This window comes from Parasteatoda tepidariorum, chromosome 8 (genome assembly GCF_043381705.1).
Source record: "Parasteatoda tepidariorum isolate YZ-2023 chromosome 8, CAS_Ptep_4.0, whole genome shotgun sequence".
NCBI lineage: Eukaryota > Metazoa > Arthropoda > Arachnida > Araneae > Theridiidae > Parasteatoda > Parasteatoda tepidariorum.
Window position 1 is genome coordinate 13,873,465 of NC_092211.1, and position 22,991 is coordinate 13,896,455.

The 22,991-nt window shown below is 29.9% G+C and overlaps 2 protein-coding genes across 2 annotated transcripts; both read right to left on the reverse strand.

The window, feature by feature from the left end:
* Positions 1 to 299: 299 nt before the first annotated feature.
* Positions 300 to 7,924, reverse strand: LOC122270165 (U-scoloptoxin(16)-Ssd1a-like). Its single transcript, XM_043046534.2, has 4 exons — positions 7,798 to 7,924; positions 7,090 to 7,189; positions 3,433 to 3,541; positions 300 to 715 (listed from the first exon to the last, which is right to left on the reverse strand). Exons 2-4 carry the CDS (start codon positions 7,163 to 7,165, stop codon positions 607 to 609), a joined length of 294 nt encoding a protein of 97 aa, XP_042902468.1. The 5' UTR covers positions 7,166 to 7,189; positions 7,798 to 7,924; the 3' UTR covers positions 300 to 606.
* A 6,393-nt stretch (positions 7,925 to 14,317) lies between these two features.
* On the reverse strand, positions 14,318 to 21,226 carry LOC122270166 (U-scoloptoxin(16)-Er6a-like). The gene is made up of 4 exons (XM_043046535.2): positions 21,077 to 21,226; positions 18,830 to 18,928; positions 17,733 to 17,841; positions 14,318 to 14,505 (listed from the first exon to the last, which is right to left on the reverse strand). Exons 2-4 carry the CDS (start codon positions 18,903 to 18,905, stop codon positions 14,400 to 14,402), a joined length of 291 nt encoding a protein of 96 aa, XP_042902469.1. The 5' UTR covers positions 18,906 to 18,928; positions 21,077 to 21,226; the 3' UTR covers positions 14,318 to 14,399.
* Positions 21,227 to 22,991: the final 1,765 nt, after the last annotated feature.

Here is a 22,991-nt window from a genome sequence, read left to right on the forward strand (position 1 = left end):
GCTAGCAATAATTTTAGTGAAACAGATACATACAAATAGGTTAAATTAAACTGTATTGCAATGTAGTACATGATCCATCATATCACTTACAAAAATTCCAACAACCGCAATTTCGTAAAGTAACAGTAACTTCTTTAAGAAAATTGAAATTTCAAAATTAACATATATAAATCGATTTTAAGATTTCGATATTTGATCTACCGTAAATGTTCTTATTTCTTATGAATTTATGTTTACAAACACTTAAAAAATTAGCATCGTAAAGAGTAATTAAATTAAAAGCAACCAATTGACAATCATTATTAAGCACTAGATATTTTTTTATTGAAAATTTGCCTTTTAGCATTTTTGTTTACGTTTTTCATTTAGCAAATCAGAGTCACAAATTTCTATTTCTCAAAAATCAATTTCTTCACAAACAATTTCTAAGATATAGGTTGATACTTTGAATAAATTCTTGAACGAAAAGATTTGATTACAAAAGCTAAACTCTAGCAATCTTTGAGCTCTTCATGTAGAAATAAAATTTATTACAGAACCCTTTTTGAATAAAAATACTTTTTTTTTTACAAAATTTACAATTGCGTGATATTTGGAACAATGTTTTTATTGAAATTTGAAGCCGTTTTTGCAGTGAAGTTTCGGACAGCATTTGGGGAATGGACCTTTGGCCTCTTTAAACTCACAACCAGCTGGGGCCTGCGATATTCCACAACTGAAAACAAAATTAAAAAAATATAAGGCACTGGTATAAGGTTTAATATTTTATTGTTATCAATGATTAATAGTTTGTATCAATTACTACTTATGACTATCATGAATCTAAAAACAACTAAAACTAAACTATTTGATGAGTCAATCAAATCGACTAGTATAATCTTTAAAGTTTTGCAAATTCGAACTCTATTTTTAAAATTTCTTGAGTGATTCGGAAAAAACCTATTTTTTTGTTAAAGAGTTTGAAATAAATGTTTTTTTTTTAAAAATTATTTTACGAAATTTTTTTAAGGATTAAAAATTTTTTTTAAGAAAAGAAAATATAATTTTTGAAATCCTTTGTATAAATTTTAAAATTCCGATAATCATATTCGATTCATTTAATATTTTGATTTACAAAAGACTATTTTCTTCGATAAATGGTTATGGTGAAATTTACAGATATCAATCACTGGCTATTCTAAAAATGAAGAATGTAAAAATAAACAAGAAGACATGATCTGATATTTTGAAAACTTTGCAAATAGTTCCTGAAACAATGATTTTTAAAATACTTTGCAGTTTCTTTATGTTTATTTTCTGCTATGGAGCATGGTTGTTTGTACGTTTATTGTCACATTTTTACAATGTTAATTAGTGTATGACATTAATTGGTATTAATCAAGTCAAATATTTAAATATAAATAAAAGCAAACAGTAACAAAAAAATGAGTGTTTTCCTCTTTTGAAATTATGTTTACACATTTGATGATTAATTAACTCAAATTAATAGAGATTCAACAATAAATAATAAATAGATTTATATAGCTTCATGTTTTCAGCAATCCAGCTAGTTATAGTTTATCAAAATACTTTTTAATGAATTGATTAGTTTAAAATTCTGTTACACACTTTGAAATTTTTTAAGAAAAACAAGGTTTATTTTTAAAAAATATAANCTGATAATTTCATCCTTTCTTCTGTCAGATTAATTATGCTTAATCATTTGCCTTAATAAGTAGTCAAATTAGTCAAGTTTTAGTCAATTTAAATAATTACCAACCAAAACAAGTGTGCTAATGAGAAATGAAAATCATTTTAATACTTGAAAATGCAACAAACTAAAACTTGAATATAATTAAAAATAGTATATTCTAAATTTTTAAACTTTTTAATGAATAGTACCAGTTTCAGACCAGTTTAGTAATAGTGTGCTACACGTTTATTAGAAAAAAGTCTGTAATTGAATTGTCAAAAGACATAAGAAAATATCATATTTTTAATTCCTTCCCCCGAGTGAAAAGTTAATTCCGAGTCAATTCCTACCCCCGAAATCTTATTAGACAAAGACAATTTTATTAAAATATATAAAAAGACAATTAATATTAAATTTATATAAAAAGGCAATTTTAGAAGAGTTTAATTAATTTTGCTTTAGTATGCGCTATTTAAAACGTTCATTTTTTCAGTAGGTACTCCGTATTTTTTTCTGATAATTCAAAATATCTTGAAATAAAAATTTATTCATTCTTCCTTGTTTACCCCCTAAAGAATTAAATTCTCATTTAGTTAGACATTGTGTCGTAACCATATATGGCAACGTTACTTTTAAAAAGTAACGAGTAAAAGTACAGGTATTTTTAAAAAAAGTAACGAGTAAAAAGTAAAAAGTTCTTATTTTAAAAAGTAATGAGTAAAAAGTACAAGTACTAAACAAAAAAAGTAACGATTTAAAAGTACATTTCTAGGAAATCGAAAATTCAAAGTAACCTAAAAATTTATTGAATAATATTCTTATGCTCTTTAATGTTTTTGTAAAATTGTTATTTATTTAATTATTTTTAATTTTGAAAGTTATGGATATTTAATTTAATTTATTACTAATTTAATTTATTTTTAAATTCGGAAGAATATTATAATGTAATTTTATAATATAATCGTATAATATAATTTTAAAATCAAATATAATTTTAATATCAAACTTTTTACTGATTTGCACGAAAAAGAAATTTTATCTGTTGATTTTAATTTTAGTTTATTATTTTTATTTATTTAAATTACCATTGATTTAAAATTGTTTTACTCTTTAGAAGAGCGTTTTAAAAGCACAAACATAAACAAAGCAAACACGGGGTTTCAGATAGCTTTGTGACCTTTGAGTTAGTAAAAAATAATTGAATGTGCAGTATAAGTTGAAACAGAAGGTATTTAAGCACGAAGTTAGCTGTGAATGCCTATATATTGCACATTAATTTTATAAATTATAAGAACATAAACATTTTTTTTTAATTTTTTTTTTTTTTTTTTTTTTTTTNTTTTTTTTTTTAGAAAGCTTATCGAGTTTTAGAAAAAAGTAACGATTTCATTCGATATTTTCGTTACAAATACTTGTACTTTTTCCCTAAAAAAGTAACGAAAGTACAAGTAAAAGTACTAAATTTAAAAAGTAACGAAGTACAAGTAAAAGTACGTANATATAAAAAGGCAATTTTAGAAGAGTTTTATTAATTTTGTTTTAGTATGCGCTATTTAAAACGTTCATTTTTTTAGTACTCCGTATTTTTTTCTGATAATTTAAAATATCTTGAAATAAAAATTTATTCATTCTTCCTTGTTTAACCCCTAAAGAATTAAATTCTCATTTAGTTAGACATTGTGTCGTAACAGAAATTTTTTGACTGACTGATTGTACTAAATGAAAGAGAATGAAAAATTGGAGATGATTTTAATTCTTACCCTCGAGTGGTAAGAATCCCATAGAGGCATTCGTATTGCTGGCACTCATTTTCATCAGTGTATGTTGTACCATGTTCTACTTTACCTCTGTCCTCTGTTTGGCAGGAGCCTAAAAATACCATAAGAATAATTCGATGTGTACAGTGCACTTTTAAGAAAACGAACATTTTATTTACTTTTGAATAAGAGATCGGAATACAATACAATAAAATAAACAATTGAAACTAAATTAAAAATAAAAACTAACAAAGAATTAATTATTATGTTTTTTGGATCACCTAACACAAAAACCAGTATGGTGTACCCTTTTTGGAATGGCCTAAAAGTAATGCCAAAGCCATGGCGCGTGTGCCACTAGCCGATATATGACATGCGTTTTAGTGGCACGTAAAAAGTACACATAGAATTACTCTTATTCAATAACATTCTATGAAGACAATATTTCAAAAAAAAAAAAATTTAATATTAGCAGTCGAGCCATGGTGGCTCAATCTCAGCGATGGCTGGTTTATGCGAATTCCGCATTCGGCTTGCACCGATCACAGTTCTGACGTAAAATAGCCTAAGTGGAAGACGGATCATGAGTTAGATCCCCTTTGCAGTCAGACTAACCGAACCGTGGAGGATTTTCGTTGTTTTCCTCTCCATGTAATACATGAGCGGGGTTGTTCCATCAAAAATTCCTCCACGATGGCAAAATTTCTCCCAATACTTGATTCAGGAGTTCTCTTGTCTTCTGGATTTGGTTCAGAATTACAAGCTTGGTACAAATTTACAACATTGATAGACGTAAACCCAAATTTGTGTCTGCTGTTCAGCAACTGTCAAATATTATAAATTGTTAAAAGCAGCCTTCAAAAGAAGTCCGATTTTGAGCCGTATTATAGAGCAGAGATGATTGGTCTATTTCTTGAAAAGTGCGTGAGTATGAAGAATTGTGAAGATCGAACCAAAACTAAATCAGAAATTATAGAAACAATGTCCATAATAGTATATTCGGGCAATGTATAGAGTAGGTGTATTCATCATTGAATTCTATTTTATGGATTGTAAGAAACCATCTTGATTCAAATAAGCAACCTGCAAATACAGTTACGAAGAATAATTCTACTGTTTGAACTCAAACCAGTGGTTTAAAAATTCTAACAAGCATAACAAGTGGCAAACTAGACACCTAAAAAAAATAAACCATAATTTAACTGCACACTCTGAAAAGTATGCATCTCTGACCTAGAAGGAACTTTCAGTGTTAAAAAAATTCTATTAATTTAGATAATGAGCATAGCGTTTTCCGTTATAGGCATGACAAAAAACAGATTTATTTTTGTTTCTTTAATCCACATAAAAAAGTATGTTTTTCGAATATTAATTCATTTTATTATTTTTCTTTCTTTCTAAACTAGCGTCTGTTAATTTTGTTTAGGGTTATGGTGCATTCGCCATTAATAGTTTGTAAGGAGATATGGCATATCACAAAAATTAATAATTTACTAGCAACTGTAATATCATCTTGGGTTATCCTTTCTTTATGAAATGGTTGTTTGTGCTCAAAAAAGGAAGAAAATTTGTCGATTAAAACTATTTTAATTTTAAGGTTCCTGATAATTTTCGCCAAAAATTGCACTGAAAAAGACCCAGAATTTTTTTTTCTTTCATAATATAAAGATTTGACAAACAACGCTCGACAAGATTTTCTGCATTAAATCGAAGTGAAATAGCTATTTTCTGAGTCTATTTAAATACAATTTTGTTAATAACTTCTAAAAATATGTAATTAATATAAAATTAAGACATAAAATTAAAGTTTATTTACGAAACAAATGTGCTGTTTCAAATGTATATGAACAGTCAGTTAATAATGAGCAGGCAACCAAAGCGACATGAGATGACATTTCTTGCCATAGGTTACTATAAAATTCTGTATTATTAAGAGGAGCTCTTCCGCCCCATTAAATATGCATGATGAATTTAGAATATGCACGATAAATTAAAAATGCATGATGAATTCAGAATAAGCATGAGGAATTCAGAATATGCATGATGAATTCAGAATATGCATGACGAATTTGGTATATGCATGATGAATTTAGAAATCATTCTTGATTATTTCAGAATATGCTTGATGAATTCAAAAATTAAGCTTCATCGTCTGTTCCATGTTGAAAAGTGCTCAAAAGGAAGCTGGCAATCGGAAGTAAAATAAATTTCGATTGTAAGATTTAAGAAACAATTTTCACTCGTAATGTCATCGAGTGCATAGTTCCAATTAAGATTTAATCCCTGTAGCTAGTCGGAAAAACGGATAAAAATTTTGATGAATGGCGATAAAATGTGAGCGGAGGAAAATTCTGTTTGTTTCGGACAAAAACGTTTTTTATATTTGCCTTGTCAGGCAACACTGAACTCAAGGTTAAATTCAATGGAGAATTAAATTTAACCATTAAATTCGAGAGAAGTGGTAGATCAGGGGATAGAGCGTTTGCCTTCCAATGAGGTGAACCGGGTTCGAATCTCATCTATGGCTGGTCGATACGAATTCTGTATCCGTCTTGCACAGACCACAATGATGGCGAAAAATATCTCAGATTGAGTCTCAGAACATGAAGATCCAATTATTAAGTCAAAAGTTATTCAGGGTTGACCTATTATTTTATTATTTTTTTGCGCACTGCATGTTTCCGTACTGTATGGCGTACTACAATTTGTCTCAAATAGTAGTAAGCCGTGATTTAAATCACGGCGTACTCAACCATGACAGCATTTATGCTTAGGATTGCTCTCTCAATTAATAATTCAATTTTGATTTCTTTGTTGCCAATTTGAAAAATATATAGAGCCGTAATGTCTCAGGGGATTGAGCGTTCGCCTTTCAATGAGGACCGGTTTCGAATTCCAACGAAGGCTGTTAACGAATTCCGCATCCTGCTTGCCCCGACCACAGTGCTGACGTAAGATATCCTCAGCGTTCAACGGATCATGGGTTAGATTCTCTTTGCCATCAGGCTAACCATGGGAGTCTTTCGAGGTTTTCCTCTCCATGTAACTCACATGCGAGTTACATCCACGAAAGAAAATTTCCCCTAATATTTGAACCAGCAGTTTCTGGAACCTGCACCAGCTGGATTGGGTTCAAAATTACAAGCCTACTGAGTTGAACACTAGTAGTCGCGAACACAAAAAAGTGGGTCGGTTGTTCAACGACGGTTATAAAATAAAAAATAAGAATTATAGTGCTAGTACTTCATTTTTATGGAAAGTGATCGGAATTTTTATTTTTGTCCAACATAAAGATATAATTTTGATTACTATTGTTTTCTAAAAGAGGAGTCAGAGTTTTTGTTGACAATAAGGTCTCTGGGATGATACCATTGTCTGTTTGAAAGAATCTGGTTACGATTTAAAAAGTTGCATTGTCAGCAGGTACAATTTTCTAATAGTTATTTTAGCCAGGATGTGGTCAAAATTTTAATTTCAAGATTTCGTCGCTACAAACACGAAAGAAAGTTATTGAAAATGAAAAATATATTTCTTTGTGATGAAGAATTTTAATCTGGATCACAATGACAGTGTAAATAATAAAGTATAAATAATAAAGTGGAATAAATAGTAAATAAATAGTAAAGTGAAAGTGAATAAATAGTAAAATGTATTATTTACGATTTTTTTTTGCATCAGCATTCGTGCTAAGCAGAGCCAAGCCTAAAATGACCCAGAGGAATGAGGTGCGAAGCATGGTCACTTTTGCAAAGCAGGTCCCCTGAAAGATTTATCAAAATTTAAAATTTATTAAATCAATTTAAATGTCCCTGTAAAATAATATAGTTAAGACAGGAAAAAATGAAATATTCTAAACACTGTTCTATGGTTTAAAAGCTGTTATGAACTTATGGTAGTTTGCTTATACTTGATATCAAAAAAACATAATTAGCTTTATACAGGTAGAAAAAGTTGACATGTATCTGGTTCTCCTAAATAAAGGCACTCATTCTCAAGACTGGCCAGACGTGAATGAGAAAAACATATTTGATTTGAAAAATGTATAGTTTCCAACAAAAAGGGAAAAATAACTTTAGAGGAAACAACTTTCTATCAGCAACAAATTATATGTTTCAAAGAATATTATTATATATTGTAAATAATCATCTCAAGTTTAGTTGTTAAAATTAAGTTAGAAAACGATTGAAAAGCATATTTAGGATGAATATCAGAAATATATTTCCCTCCTCGACTGGGGAGTTCAGTTGGGAAGAAAGATGTCTCTTAAAGCAGTTATTAATGTGTACTCGTTATTAAAATAAACTATATGTAAAAGGAAATTTGAAAAGAAAAAGAAAATGGCCTGAAATATGCATAAGAGGTACTTACTTCCACGCCAAACAAAGGGCGAATGATGATATTGAACTCAAAATATGATTTTTATACTCTCAATCAAAAATTGATTGAGTTTGTTTTGTTTAATGAAAGATGGTTTTATAACATTTTTATATGAAATGTGTTAACAAACAAAACATTTCTCGTTCAGGAAGTTGTTGCTCAAATCCTGAAATTGATAAATAGTGTCATAAAATTAACTGTAAAGCTATTGTCGGTCTGGTATGGGAATAGTTTTCCTTTACACTTTTTTCTAAAATAGGAAAATTAAAACTTTTTTCCTTTGCGTTTCGAATTTTAGATTTGTCTTGAAAAGTTCCAGATCACACGCATGTGTGTAATAAAATAGTGAAGGGATATTGCGCTAAAATTAAGTCAGTAGCGAAGAACACTATTAAATAAATGTCAATGTCAGATGTCATAAGCCATAAGAGGAGAATTTATTTTGAAACAATACATAGCAACAACATTCTTTTGAAGTTTCTATTAAGTCAATCTTCCTTCAGTTGTTAATAGTTTGAGATAAAATAACTATGTAAAATAAAATATGTTTTTTTTACATAATTGTATTTTATATGTTTCTTAGGAAGATTTAAACTAAATAATTTAATCTTAGATAGTTTTGATTCACATTTAAAAACAATACGGAATTCATAATAAGAAACATTTAAGAAAACTTTTGGAATACTGGGTTTTTCGTAATGACCACCCTTCAAGCATATTTATGGAATCCTTGTCAGAAGAAGGAAGTAAATAAAGTATACACAGCAATGAAAGTAAATTTATTTTGAAATAGAAAAGAGGGAAAACATTACAGAAATTTAAAGAATCCGTAGCAAATAATATATATAGGATGGAAGGCATAATATAAACCACCAAAATTTGGTGCAGGCCCTGAGTATAAAGGGAAAAAAGGCATTTAGGTGCACAACAGCAGTAGTTTTTGAAACGGGTTAACTCTTCTCCTTCCAACCACCAGTGATTAACAAACTCCTCTCCTTTGGGTAGAAGAAGAAAGAGTCGAGGTGAAAAGATAATATTTCAAAAGTTCTCTTAATGTTTCTAAAACCAATTAGTTGGGTTGGGTGGAGGAAGAAAAGTTTTCTCTTTTTATTACCCATTGGCAAAATGGGTGTTGTTTTGGATTTGATGGCGTGCGCACCTTGTACTTCATCACACTCTTCAACTGTGTTCAAGAGTAATGGTAAACAGTGCGCATGCGTTGTCATCGCATGCGTTGCTATGGCGACCACTGCTATTTGATAATCTTTAGAATTCTTTTTTTCCTTTTTATTTTCCCCAGCAGTCATTCTTAATGCATTTACATAACAATAATTTTTTAATATTCTTATGATTATTAACTTATAATAACAGTCTTGACGGTGATTTTAATATAAATATAAATACTGAAGAAAGAAAAATATTTTGCGACGTCTTGAAACATGTATATAGCCAGGATTTGTATACCAGTAAGACGACAAACATCAATTGAGACAGTTTTTGCAGTCCATGATTTGAATTGCTGGGGGGGGGGGGGTTATTTGGTGTCAAACCAGAAAAAAAAAGCATTTGAACAATCGATAATCGGTAACCAGTGACCCGTAATAAAGCAATCACGATTCTTTCCTTTTTTAATTGTTGGTTTGCTCCGAAAATTCTTACACTATTGACAAGCGGTACTGTGCTGTTGATAAAGACATCTCTTTGAGAATACATTTATATCATCCATGTTGATTAAATCTGCTAACACATTTTGACATAGAAAGAAAGAATGAAACGGCTGTGCAAGAGGTAGCGTTACTCATCCTTACATTTGGAGTTACCCAACAACTGTCTTACAGTTGTCGTACCTTCTGGCAATCACTTTGCTTCTTATGCGCATGCGCTGGATCTTAGTACATGATGCTCTGTTAAATCTTAGTGTGTTGCTCACCCTGTAAGTTGTTTTTCTGGTATAGCATACCACACAGAGTAATTCCCCGTATTACTTACGTATTCCAAGAGCTTGACTTCTTCTCCTCCTTTCTATATTCTTTGTTGCTAGTGAGAGTTGAAATCAAAATCTGCTTCATTGCCAGAAGAAACTTGGAATTGTTCCTAATAGCCGCCTTTATACGCCACTCATTCCTAGAGCCTCATTCCTCATTTCTTTTTACGCCACTCATTCCATTCATTCTTCAGAGATTCTTGCAGAAATAATTAAATAACTGATTTATGCAGGCATTAAATACTGAAACTAACACCTTAAAGTTAAACAACTGTTTATTCTCTAATAGCAAAAAAAAAAAAAAAAAAAAAAAAAAAAAAAAAAAAAAAAAAATAGCTAAAAATAAATGAAGTTAAAAAAAATTAATTTAAAAAAATTAAAGGAAAATATAATGAACCTTGAATCTTTTTTTCGTTTGTTCACAACTGTGGCAGCCAACTTGATTTAGGAGTATGATAGTTGAGAGGAAGAGTCTCTAAAATTTTGGCAAATTAACAACATTTTTGGTAGCCTGTTTCCATGTTCACCACTATTCATATCGTTCTATTAATCTTTGAGTTTGGAGTAATGAGCTGACATATCATCATGACTAAATTTAAAGAATTGAAAATAAATGTTATTCTAAGTCTGGTAGTCTGAGAGAGCTTTAAAAATTTTGTTAAGCTCAGCCAAACTTTTCGTGCACTATCAAAATTTATTATCTTTCTTCAATGTATCTTTTTTCATGGAAATGGTTAACGCCATCATACCACAATTATTTGCCTTATTAAAATTTCTGAGATCATCATCATCCGGTAGTTTTAGAAGTTTTGTTGGCTCAAGCTAATCTATCATGTGCATCTTTCCTTCAACAACATCCGCATGATAGTTGAAAGAAAACTGAATTCTTTACTGCCAAATTTCCTAATCACTTTTACCATTTAATGTTTCCACTTGGAGTTTTCATTGATTCATTATAGTAACTAATTGAAATTTCTAGATTTCGGAATATGAGCTTAGTTAGCCTTGAAACTGTCCTTAACTACCACCAAACTCAACCATTTCATTATCTTAACTTTCCACAAAAAGATCCTTGAGTTGTAAAACTCTACCAGAAAGTGCAATACCCTGTCGTTCTCTATATTACTTAATTTAAATAAAAATTCTGGCTTCATTTTATAAAAAGGGAAAAAATAGCACTTTTTATTAATTAATTAACTTTTTTACCCATATTTTTGGTAGCTATAGTGATATAGCAACCAACAATATAAATCCCAGCTTACAACTCACACAAACCCAAATAACAAATAAATAGAATCTACTTCTTTTAATACCTTGTTTTGCATGCTGGAGTCCTTAATCTGTTGAAATAATTCAGTTATACGATCATTAAATAAAGAAAATAATATCTTAAAGTTAAATAACTGTTTATTCAGTGTAGTAGCAAACAAGAATAAATGAACAAGAAAACCGAAAAACATATCTTATAATGACGAAGTGTGAATATCTCGATCCTGATTAGAAACGTCGCATTTCCTTACGTTAGAAACTGTTCTTTTCATTGTATTTCGAGTAAGCCAAGCCCGTCAAGGATCAATTCTCTAAAGTGACACATTATATACACTATCTACCAATAAGTATTTGGACACGTGTGATTGAAAAGGAAAACAAACTTTATTCATAATCAATAGTTGGTAGAGCCTCCACGAGAGGCAATTACAGCGTGAACCATCCAGGGTATACATTCCACAAGTCCTTGCGTGACGACTAGTGGCATTTTCTTCCGCTCGGCTTGGAGAAGACATGTAAGTTCTTTCACCGATTTTGGACGGGTTGTACACCCCTTAATTCGGCGATCCAAGTCGTTCCAGAGGTTCTCGATAGGGTTCAGGTCTAGGCTCTGAGTAGGCCAGTACATTCTATTAACACCATTGGCACCATACCAAGCCTTGGTGACTCTCGCAACATGACAGCTGGCATTGTCGTCCTGGAAGTAACAGGGGTCCACCCTGTAAAACTGCCACATCGTTCGAAGCACATTGTCATCCAAAATAGTGAAATAGGCATCTTGCATGGGGCTAACGCCGATGTTGTTCCCTACACACTATATACCGGCGGAGGGAGTGACGTATCTCAGGACCGCAGATACAGTCCTTTGCATAGGCGCCCAAATACTTATTGGTAGATAGTGTATCTNTATATATATATATATATATAAATCACTTTTGAAGTAAAAAATTTTGTTAGTGACAATGATGATGTATATTAATTATATGCCTATGATATGAAGGTCCGAACATTGAAATAAGGGATGTCTTAAAAATCTTTCGAAGGGACAAGTGCTCAGATGGTGCACCATTTGCAAACACAGACATTCGCTGGTCTGTTGTTCCATCAACTTCTTCATCTCCGTCGAAAGCATTTGTTCTTTTAGAAACAATTCTGTCAATCGTGGTTCCCCACGATTCACAAATTGCTTCTGAAAGGGGAATAGAAAGTATAAAAAGTCGTAAGCTTTATGAAATTTTAAATCTCTGAATTTAATTCTTTTACGCTTTGCTTTAGAAGCTCTCTTGATAAAAATGGTTACAGAAGATACAAATTGTTCTGCAGGACTTCGTTTGTTCTGCGACGTACGTCACAGTTTTAGGCACTTTCTGCTTCTGGGATATATTAAAAAATATCTTCGTCACAGTGCCGTGGTGGTTCAAGGGATAGAGCGGTTGCCCTTCCGATGAGGTAAACGGGAATCGAATCCTTGCTGTGACTGGTCGATACGAATTCCACCCTCTGATCGCACCGACCACAGTGCTAACGTAACTTATCTTTAGTGGTAGACGGATGATGGGTTAGAATCCCCTTGTCATCAAGCTAACCGTTAAATGTTTCATGGTTTTCCTCTCCATGTAACGCAAATGCTGGCTAGTTCCTTCAAAAAGCCCACCATGAAGACAAATTTCTCCCAATACCTGATCCAGGAATTCCCTTGTTTTCCAGATTGGGTAAAAAATTGCATGGCTATGGAGTTGAACATTAGTAGTCGTAAATCCAAAATTGGGTCGACTTTTTATCGACAATTACAAAGTAAAATGAAATAAAATCTTCATCACATCTATGCTTGAAGAATATTTTTAAATTGTTTAAACATTAATTAGGTAATGACATGCGCACTAATCATACAATTGACTAATGAGTCTGGAACCAGTATCGATTCCTTTACTTCTAAAAGGACTTTTTGGTATACATTGGGAGTTTAGAGTCAATTATGTCTAGTCATTTCTGAAATCTGATGGTTTAAAAACGAGTTGATAACTGCTTTAAAAACGACATTGTTCTAAAAATTTGTTCCCCCGTATTTTGAATTAAGCTCTTAGAATTTTTGTTCTTGGTTAAAAACGCGGTTAAATCGGTTTAAATTAAACAGTTTCACAAATTATAAAAGTTTTTTTTTTTATCTAATAAGTATTAATTTCTCTCCCCAAATATGCAGATTCTCGTTTACTGCATTTTTGGCAAGAGTTCTAAAAATATATTATAAAGATGATAATTAAAGAACACAAAGCCTAAGTCAGTACACATGTTTTTTTGGGCTTAAAAGAGAAGGGTAGCTGCATGGATTAATATTGTGTTTTCTAAATTACCTGCAAAAGTGTTTTGTTGTTGTTGTTGTTGTAATTCATTTACGTTGCACTAGAGCTGCACAATGGGCTATTGGCGACTGTCTGGGAAACATCCCTGAGAATGATCCGAAGACATGCCATCACAATTTTGATCCTCTGCAGAGGGGATGGCACCCCCGCTTCGGTAGCCCAATGACCTGCACGCGAACAAAAGTGTTTTGAATTGCCTGTTTAAATGCATGCATCATCAATAAAAAAGATGTGTTAAGAAGTAATAACAGTTACTGTTTGATGGTGTTGATAAAAACAGTCTTTTTCGATTTAAATTTTAACTGTTAATTTTTGAACTGTTTTTATTTTTTTTTAACTTTTGCCTATATTTTTAAACTGAATTATTTTTTTAGTCAATATAAATAAATTTTTTAAATTTTAAATTTTAATTTTATTTTGAATTTTAATAAATTTGCAGTTTTAATACATTTATATTTTAATACACTTGTTAATATCTCAATAAGATGATTTTCTAATAAGTTTAATGCCTTTTTTGAAATTTCATTATTTCTTATACTGTTTTAATATCAGTTATCGTCTTTCTTTAAATTTAACTTTTTAAATTTCTTAAAAAAAATCAAAAAATTTCAATTTTAGTTATTTTTTAATAAAAAATTAACATTACTTATTTTAATTTAAATTGATTTTTTATTTAAATATTTTATCGTCTTTTTTGTTTGTAACAATTTATAAAACAAGGCTATTGAATAAGATAGGTTAAAATTATATCTATTCAATTAAAAATTGATGAGAGTGCTAAATGTTGTAACAGAAATAATTTTGCACAAAAATTATAGAAAGAAATTTATAAATTCGACCAAATATCCAGCTAAAAATTTTAAACTTTGAAATAAGTTACAAGTTATTTTGAGCCTGCTAGACAACAACAATATTTATTAACATACTCTTTTACAATATATATACAAGGGATCTAGTGGGACAGCTATGTAGGACTCTCGTTAAAATTTGCGTCCATTTTTGCAGTGAAGTTTTGGGCAGCATTTGGGAAAGTCTCCTTTGCCTTCAACAAATTCACAGTCAGCTGGGGCTTGTGATATTCCACAGCTAAATAAAAATTCACAAAAAATCTATTAACAATGGTCAATTGGTATAAAATATGTTGATCTGTTTGAGACGAGATTCATTTCGTCAAATAAATTTTTTTTTCGTCAATTTTTCATTTCGTCAAATTAGTTTTTTTTTTCTTTTTTTTTTGAGAAAGGNTTTTTTTTTTTTTTTTTTTTTTTTTTTTTTTTTTTTTTTTTTTTTGGTCAAGAAATAATAGAGTCATGTTATTCGAAATATCTTATTACATATTTTATAGATTTCAAAATAACTTTCATCGGCGAATGTCAACAATCATACAGTCGCTTCTTCGAATTTTTGAAATGCTTGTTAAATCCAATTTGATATTAATTTACTCCTTTATATTGTTATATTCATTCCATATTTTAATATCTGCTGAGGATAGATTAGGAGAAACATCAGTCTTCAGAGTACCGGTTAAATACATACTGGGCAGTAGCACTGAACCTTAAAAAACATTGATGTAGGACATACCGGGCAATGACACTTAACTAGACCCAGAATATATTTCGTACATTTACCAAAGCGACAATATGATTATTAACATTCCCCGGTGCAAGTCAACATGCACCAATTTCAATCATTTACAGTAACATATATATTGGTGTAATTTCATTGTAAAGGTTTTATAAGGCAGCTTCTATGTTGTGCAACACATAAACAATAAAGGAATGATGTAAAATGATTTAAGTTGTGGTTTAGATCCTGTGTGAACATCTGAAGTTAGCACTTTTCTTTCCTTCCCCGCGATGTGAGCGTTATTTGTTATGTTCGAATTAGTTAAAGTTATAAAGGAAACGTTGAAATAATTTCTCAAACGGAGGATGTCAATTGGGAGGAAACTTAAACTTTCAATTTAGACTAATACATTATTAATCCGAATGGGACCAAATAGTCTATAAGACAAGTAATTGAGGAGTTATGGAGGCTTTATGTAAAAACAGTATATGTATTTATGTATTTATGCTGAATCAAATGAAACGAAAACAAAGTTGATGGAACTTATGGTTTGAAAACTAGAAAAGTTTGTATGCATAGAAAATATAGCACTTATAAGGAATGCACATGTTTTCTTAAAAAAAATTGATTGAAAAAAATTTATTGAATTGAAGAATTGATGAAATTTAGCATTTTTTTATTTATTAAACTTATAACTTAGTGCAGATGAATAAAAAAATTGAATATTTATTCCATTATTACTGTAAAAAATAAATATTAAAATTGAATATTAAAACGTGTTATAACTTATTTATCTAAAGCATAAAATCATCTCCTTTAAAAAGAAATGAAAGGAATTAGAAAGGGTTCAAAAGTTTTACATTTTCAAGTAGCGAGTAAAGCTTCCAGCTTTAGAAGCATGTTTTTTAAATTTGCTCCATATGCAACTGCATAAGAAGGTGTGAAAAAAATTTTCCTTAAAGTCGAAATTCACAGAGAAATTTTTACTGATAAATAGCAAAAGTATTCCAACTGTTCCTTCTAATTTCTCATCCACACAAGCCTTTCTCTCTAGAAAAAATCAGATATTGCTGTATAGGCTAAATTAGATTCAGATTCCATACAATTTTTCAAACTAAATCAAATCAAATTAAAATCAAGTCGAACGAATTCATGATTTAAAAATTATAAAAATTATAAGAGTTATACATGAAAAATTGCAATTTTTAACTTATATCCTTTACATGACTAATATCATGATCTAGACAACTAAGGCATTATTTCTTTAAAAAAAAATTTTTTTCACTAAATCGAATTAAAAAATGGAGCTAATAAGTTGATGGGACTAATAGTTTCGAAGTTATAGTATCAAATTGTAAAAGTCAAAAGTTATAATTTTCATAAACAGAGTCCTTATAACTTCTAAACTATTGGTCTCATTGACTCGGATTTAGTTTCAGCAAATTTAGCGTAAATCAACATAGATGATTTAATAACTTGCTTTTTTATATAGCAACAGTAGAGGAATACATAGAAATAGGAGCGAAACTATTATTTTTTCTGTATTTTTTTTATTTTGAACTAATTTATTTAGCGTAAATATCACATAAGATACAATGCCTCACTTGTTTAGAGATCAATGTTTCATTTTCACCTAACTTTTCACTTCTTTCCAGAAACAGTAGAACCTTTCTAGAACCAGTAAGAAGTCCAAAGCTCACCTGAGAATTGAGGAACTAATTCTGATATTAGATAGTTTCTGCATAGCTTTTGTCTTACTGCAACCTTAAAACTATCTTTATTTTCTAGCTTCTGTGATTCGAAGAGAAATTCTCTCACACGAGGTTTAAGCCTGAGCGTTTCAGTTAGCGAGATCTCTGAAACCTTTATATCCTTATGGGATCTAAACCAAAAATGTAATCACAAAATCCTAATTTCCCTCTACTTAAATTTTGTTTTCAACTAATATCTTTATAACACAAGAATAATTTTGCTTATTTACTTCTGTATTTTTTTTCCGGACACAGATCGTACTTTTATTTGATCTAAGCACTTTTATTCATTGAGTACTTATTTATCAACTCTATTAGAAGTCATATACTGCTGGACTAAATCTGACGCTAAATTAAAACTCTTATTTACAAAATTATTTGCACATAATATATAAAAAAGCAATTTTAGAAGAGCTTTATTAATTTTGTTTTGGTATGCGCTATTTGAAACGTTCATTTGTTCAGCACTCCGTATTTTTGTCTGATAGTTTAAAATATCTTGAAATAAAAATTTATTAATCCTTCCTTTTTTACCCCCTATTGAAAAAAGAGAAAGATTATTCCGTTACCTATTTTTATTCCCTACTAGAATTGAAATTTTTTTTCTTCATTATTCATCTCTTTGTCCCATCACCTGAAAGCTGATAGATCTTTCAAAGAAATTTTGGTTATTCATGTTTTCCCTATGGTCTAACGGAGGTTGAAAAATACTTGTTCACTGCCATTTTCCTTTTTTTATTGTCTAACGAATATTTAAAACAAAATTACCCATTACTTCTTCCTTTTCCCTATAAACCATATTTCCATGTAAACTGGGATTAATAAAATATTATCAATCTTTCTGAACAGCAAAGCATTCGTATAAATAATGACAAATGCAATAAAATCTCAATTCATTTAGTTATATCTTGTGTTATAATTGAAACTACTTTGATTGACTGAGTGATTGAACTTTATGAAAAAGAATAAAAAATGGGAGATGATTTTATTTCTTACCCTCGAGTGGTAAGAATCCCATGGTGGCAAATGTATTGTTGACACTCATTTTCATTAGTGTATTTTGCACCGTGTTCCACTTTACCTCTGTCCTCTGTTTGGCAGGAACCTTGAATGAAAACATTACGAAACATGATCAAATACTACGACACACATAAAAAATCATTGAACATGAAGTTCCTTGATTTCATTACTGTATTTAATTTTTATTTGTGATGAAAATGGTTTAACCTACTCCTTTTCTTTGACATAAAAATAGTCATCCTTGAGGATACTGATTAAAAAAACTAATAGTCCTGTTATTAAAAAAGGTAACAATTTTCTTTTTTTCAATTTTCGTATTTTTTTTAAATTTTATATTTCTTTTTATTTTCTTCTCTTTCTTGTTTATATTAGCCATTTTTTTTTCGTTTCTTTTTTCCATCTGTCCTGTCTTCCAATTTTGTGTGTGTGTGTGTTTTTCCAGCAATTTTTTTAATTAAACTTATATTCTTTAATTTTAATTTGCAGTAAGAGCAGTTTTTCATAGAAGAAAAAAATACAGTATGCATATACATGTATATTTATAATTTGAGGTGGCATAACCTCATAAACAACTGAAACAATAGAAGAAGAAAAAAAAGTTTTTCGTTTTCTTTCTATTTTTAAAACACGATTTTTCATTTATTATAGTTAATAATTAAACTAAACAAATGTTAATTCCTAAAACTGATTAAGTGTGAGTTTGTATTACGTACCTATATTAAGTGCCTATAGCGTAAATACAAGTAGTACCTATTACAACAATTACCTAAGCATCAAATATAGTTTGAGCAATTTTTTACCGTCCCTTGAAACGAATAAGTACCGGACACATGTAACATTCTAGCATCGCACTTCAAAATGTCGCTATGATAAATTTATCTAGAGATGGCAGGTATTTTTCTGTTAAAAAAAACTATGATGTTATTTAATAATTAAGTGGGCAATCATATATTACGAGTTTTACAGTAGCTTTGAATAATTTATAGGGGATTACACGTAGGTGCTTAGTTTTAAGAATCGGCAAAAAAAAGTTTATATGGAGGCTAATTTAATTAAATAATTGCATATTTTACCCTCTTTTGTTCCATCGGCTTTAGTGTGAAGCACAAACAATGCTAAAACAACACAGAGTAGCAATGTTCTAAACATGGTAGGTTTTGAAAAATTGGTTTCTGAAAAAAATAATACATTATTAAAAGAGGAACAAGCAAACAGATTTTTCAAATACTTATTTGGCATATATTTGCATTTGGAAAATAATTCGTAATTTTTTGCGGAAATAAAGTTATATTTATATGACAATATGCACTGAATAGAGAAAATAAATGACATGTGATTAAAGCATTAAGATAAGGGTGAATTTTATTTTAAAAAAGAATATTCTTTATGATGAATATTCTTATGAAAGAAAATTCCACTCTGTTTATTTTTTAACTTTGTGGATAGATTTGTTTGTACAGTAGAGTTCTGTTTATTCTATCTGTAACTCATTAACCTAAAATTAACGAGTGCAAACAAGTTCAAGTATGTGAATTTCATATCATTAGATCAAAAGTGATGTTCGCTTCTTCATTTTGAACACTGCACAATATTTCTGCTAATATCTGAATGTAAAAATACTTGCTGTAGCATTTATGTGTAACTATCCGGATAATGCCTGACACACACTGAGTCCACCATATTAGGTAGTCTTAAGTTCAGCATCAAACACGGTTCAGCTATCATAATTGAAAGACATATTATTACAACAGTACTTATGAATATGATTTGTGCTGAAAAAATACTTCTTGCTGCTCATGTTAATAATCATTTACTATATTTACTCAGAGCATATATGCAAAAAGTAGGATAAAATATTATTAAAAAAATTTCATTGCTATACAATCAATTGGACGGTTTTTATTCAAAAGCATTCTCTCTGAAGCGTTATGAAATCATATTTTAATATTGTCTTAACCTGATTAAGTACAGTTAATAATACTTAGAGCTAACACTCTTTATAAATAATTTTATCACTAATATCTTTTATTATAATGCTCTTGATGCTATAATCATTATAATGAAAGTAATTTTAACTATAATATTAATAAATTTTCTCACTTTTAAGAATACAATTATACATTCAGATTTGTTTGTTGCTTTCTATTATGCCCGTACGGTTTAAAAGAATATTTATATTTTCGTAATTAAAATTCAACTTATTATTAAAGATAATTTTTTTATTAAAACATAATTTAAGTCCTAATATGTCAAAAATAAACAGTATCAAATTGTGAGTCCAAAAATATCTAAAGGAGTGATCTATCTAATGGATAAAAAGATCTAAATTTTTAGAGGAACTAAATAAAATCACTAAAAGAAAGGTATTGTTCCAAGTGAAAGAATTTATATCATATTCAAGGATATAGCATAATGTTCTGTTCTCCATTTTCAATGTTTAGCCAATAAAAATAAGATTATAATCCGAAATTTTTAACTGGCATAAACACAGGGACATACCAAAATGACACTCGAAATGAAATAAACACAGAAGCCTTGAAAACTTCACAAATTTCTATGCTATTAAATCACTCTCATAAAAAAATTTTGTTTTAAAACTAATACAATATATTTTTTATGTTAAGATTCACAATCATTTTTCCCAAACTGCGAACTAAATTAATTTCAATGCATTTTTTTCATAAAACTTTCATATCAGGAAACTTTTATACCTTTATATATGAAATGAAAAAAAAAGATGGATTGCAACATTCAGAGGCCTATTAATGGGCTGCTATTTTTAAATAGAAATATATATTTATTATGCAATTTTCTAGATTACTTAACTGATATAAAAATCATCTCAGCAAGCTCAAAAACATTGCACTTACAATTTGTCATTTTAATTCTCTTACTCTTAGTTGCATGTGCCAAATTACACTTTAATGTCTACAGTCCGACCATCACGAGAACTCCTCTATACACCAGAATCACGTGCTGGCGGTAACTGTGATTACGAAGATGGGATTGAATAGGGGTATGAAATTAATAGTTTCATATATTAGATTGTGAGATTCGCGTGATTTCTTAAATTATCTCCCATTATAAATCATGTTTCGATGGCATCAGACTATCTTATACTTCTATGCGGGAGAAGTTCTCGGGATTACTGAACAATAGCGTACATTTCAATAAATATATTTCTCGAACCTGTTATAAAAATAATTTTACAAACACAGACAATTTTGTTAAGTATTTTTCAATAAAAATGATAAATAGGTAAGAAATTTAGAAAATTATCGCTTCAAATTAAGCTAATACTAAATCCTTTGGTTACTTACTTGCTCTTGAAGTTGGAACTATTTTAATACCAAAAAAGGAGGTATGCGATGTAAAAATTTGTATTTATACCTGTTAGTACTAAAAAGATCTGTATTTATTTTCTGTAATAGGAAAAATCTGATAAGTGGTTATAAAAATATCTTCTAAGGATTTATTATTGATTACTATCGAATTCTTTTTTTATTTTCCGATAAAAGTTTATTGGATCTGTAAATTAATATATTAAGTTACGTTGCGCAGTGAAACAGGCTACTAATAAATCAATTCTGTCTTTAATATCATTTTGTAACACGGTTTCAATCAACATCGTAAAAGAAGTTATCAGATGAAAGCATTGCTTAAGCTTGAAACTATGACGAAAATGACATTGACTCTCAAAGTAATACACTTTCAAATTAAATAAAGATTAATAGTTGACTTTTTTTAGATTTTTATGCAATTTAGGCCAACAGTCGGCCGGCGGGGTTCGAACCCACGAACTCTCGGACATGGGCCCCCTACCGACCTGGCTATCCCGGCCGGAGTTATTTCTAAACACAATTACGCAATCTGCATTAGGATGTCACAATAAAAAAAAACTCAAAAGAAAACGCGGAGTTATACGTTTCTCATGTATGTTTATTTCTTTTTATTTTCATTTGTTTTGTTTAAAGTTCTAATACTCTTTTTCACTTACTAACAAAAAATTAACACTAAATACTGTTGTCATCATTAACCAATTATTGAACTTATTCGTAAAGTATATTTACGTCTTATATGTTTTTTTTTTGTTTCTGTAATCATAAGCTCGCAGCTCAGTAGTAGTTATTATTGATCTCATTAAATAGATAAAGTTAAATACAGAAAAAATAATTAACCGAAAAATACGTGCTATATAAGGTTTCATTTAGAAATTAATCCATGTAATTACGACAGTCCACCTCACATCAAAGTGGGAGGAGGAACAATAAACAATTAACAGTGAACACTTAACAATTGAAAGTGTACAGTAAACAGTTTTTAATTTTGAAAGGAACAATAAATAATCAAAAGAAGACAAAGGATAATTTCAGTTATACAGTCAAACCCCGCTATAGTAAACCTTCAAGGGACCGAAATTTCTGTTCAGTATAACCGGGAGTTCACTATATCCGTTACGCAGGCAATTTAACTAATGGTTCCCAAACTACTCCCTTTTATTACACATTATTTAACTAAATGACTGAAAAATATTATGTAGTAGCAAAAAATGTGTTATTTCTCATTACTCTTTGTCCTGCGTACAAAAAAAAAAATTAGTAATCTTTAGCTGATGAGCAATCCTCAACATCAGATATCGAAAAAATTCCCTACTCTCAGATAATTTTTCCTGAATTTCTGTCGTTCCGCTTTTTAAACCTGTCAAACCTGCCATTCGAGCACACAAAAGTAGTCTCATAAAATCACTTCGCAAATTCATCGACATTTGTCCAGATACTTCGATTGGTGAACTACTTCAGTAATGCTTCTTCAACATCCTTGTGATCTGCTTTTCTCAACTTTTTTCTGCCATCTAAATTTTTTTTCATGAGCAGAAATTATTAATTGCCTATTTTTTCCATATGTTACAAACTGCAGATTCGGATAGTTTATATTCCCTGCAAATACCAGCTTGATTGCATCCATTTTTAATTTTTCTGATTATGCCCATTTTATCATCAATGGAGAACGCTTTACGTTTACTGTTCGCCATAGTTAAATTTGAGACACTTGTTTGCATGATTTTTTAAACTGAACTGAGAGCAAAAAGAAGTTGAAATGAGGGCCTTATCAACACATATTAGTGTCCAACCCTTTGACCAATAATGAATAATTGCTCATTCCCTCTGACAGAAAATGCATATTGATCCAACCTGGGTTGGAAACATCTGCTTTGTTTGTTTAGGGATGGGAAAG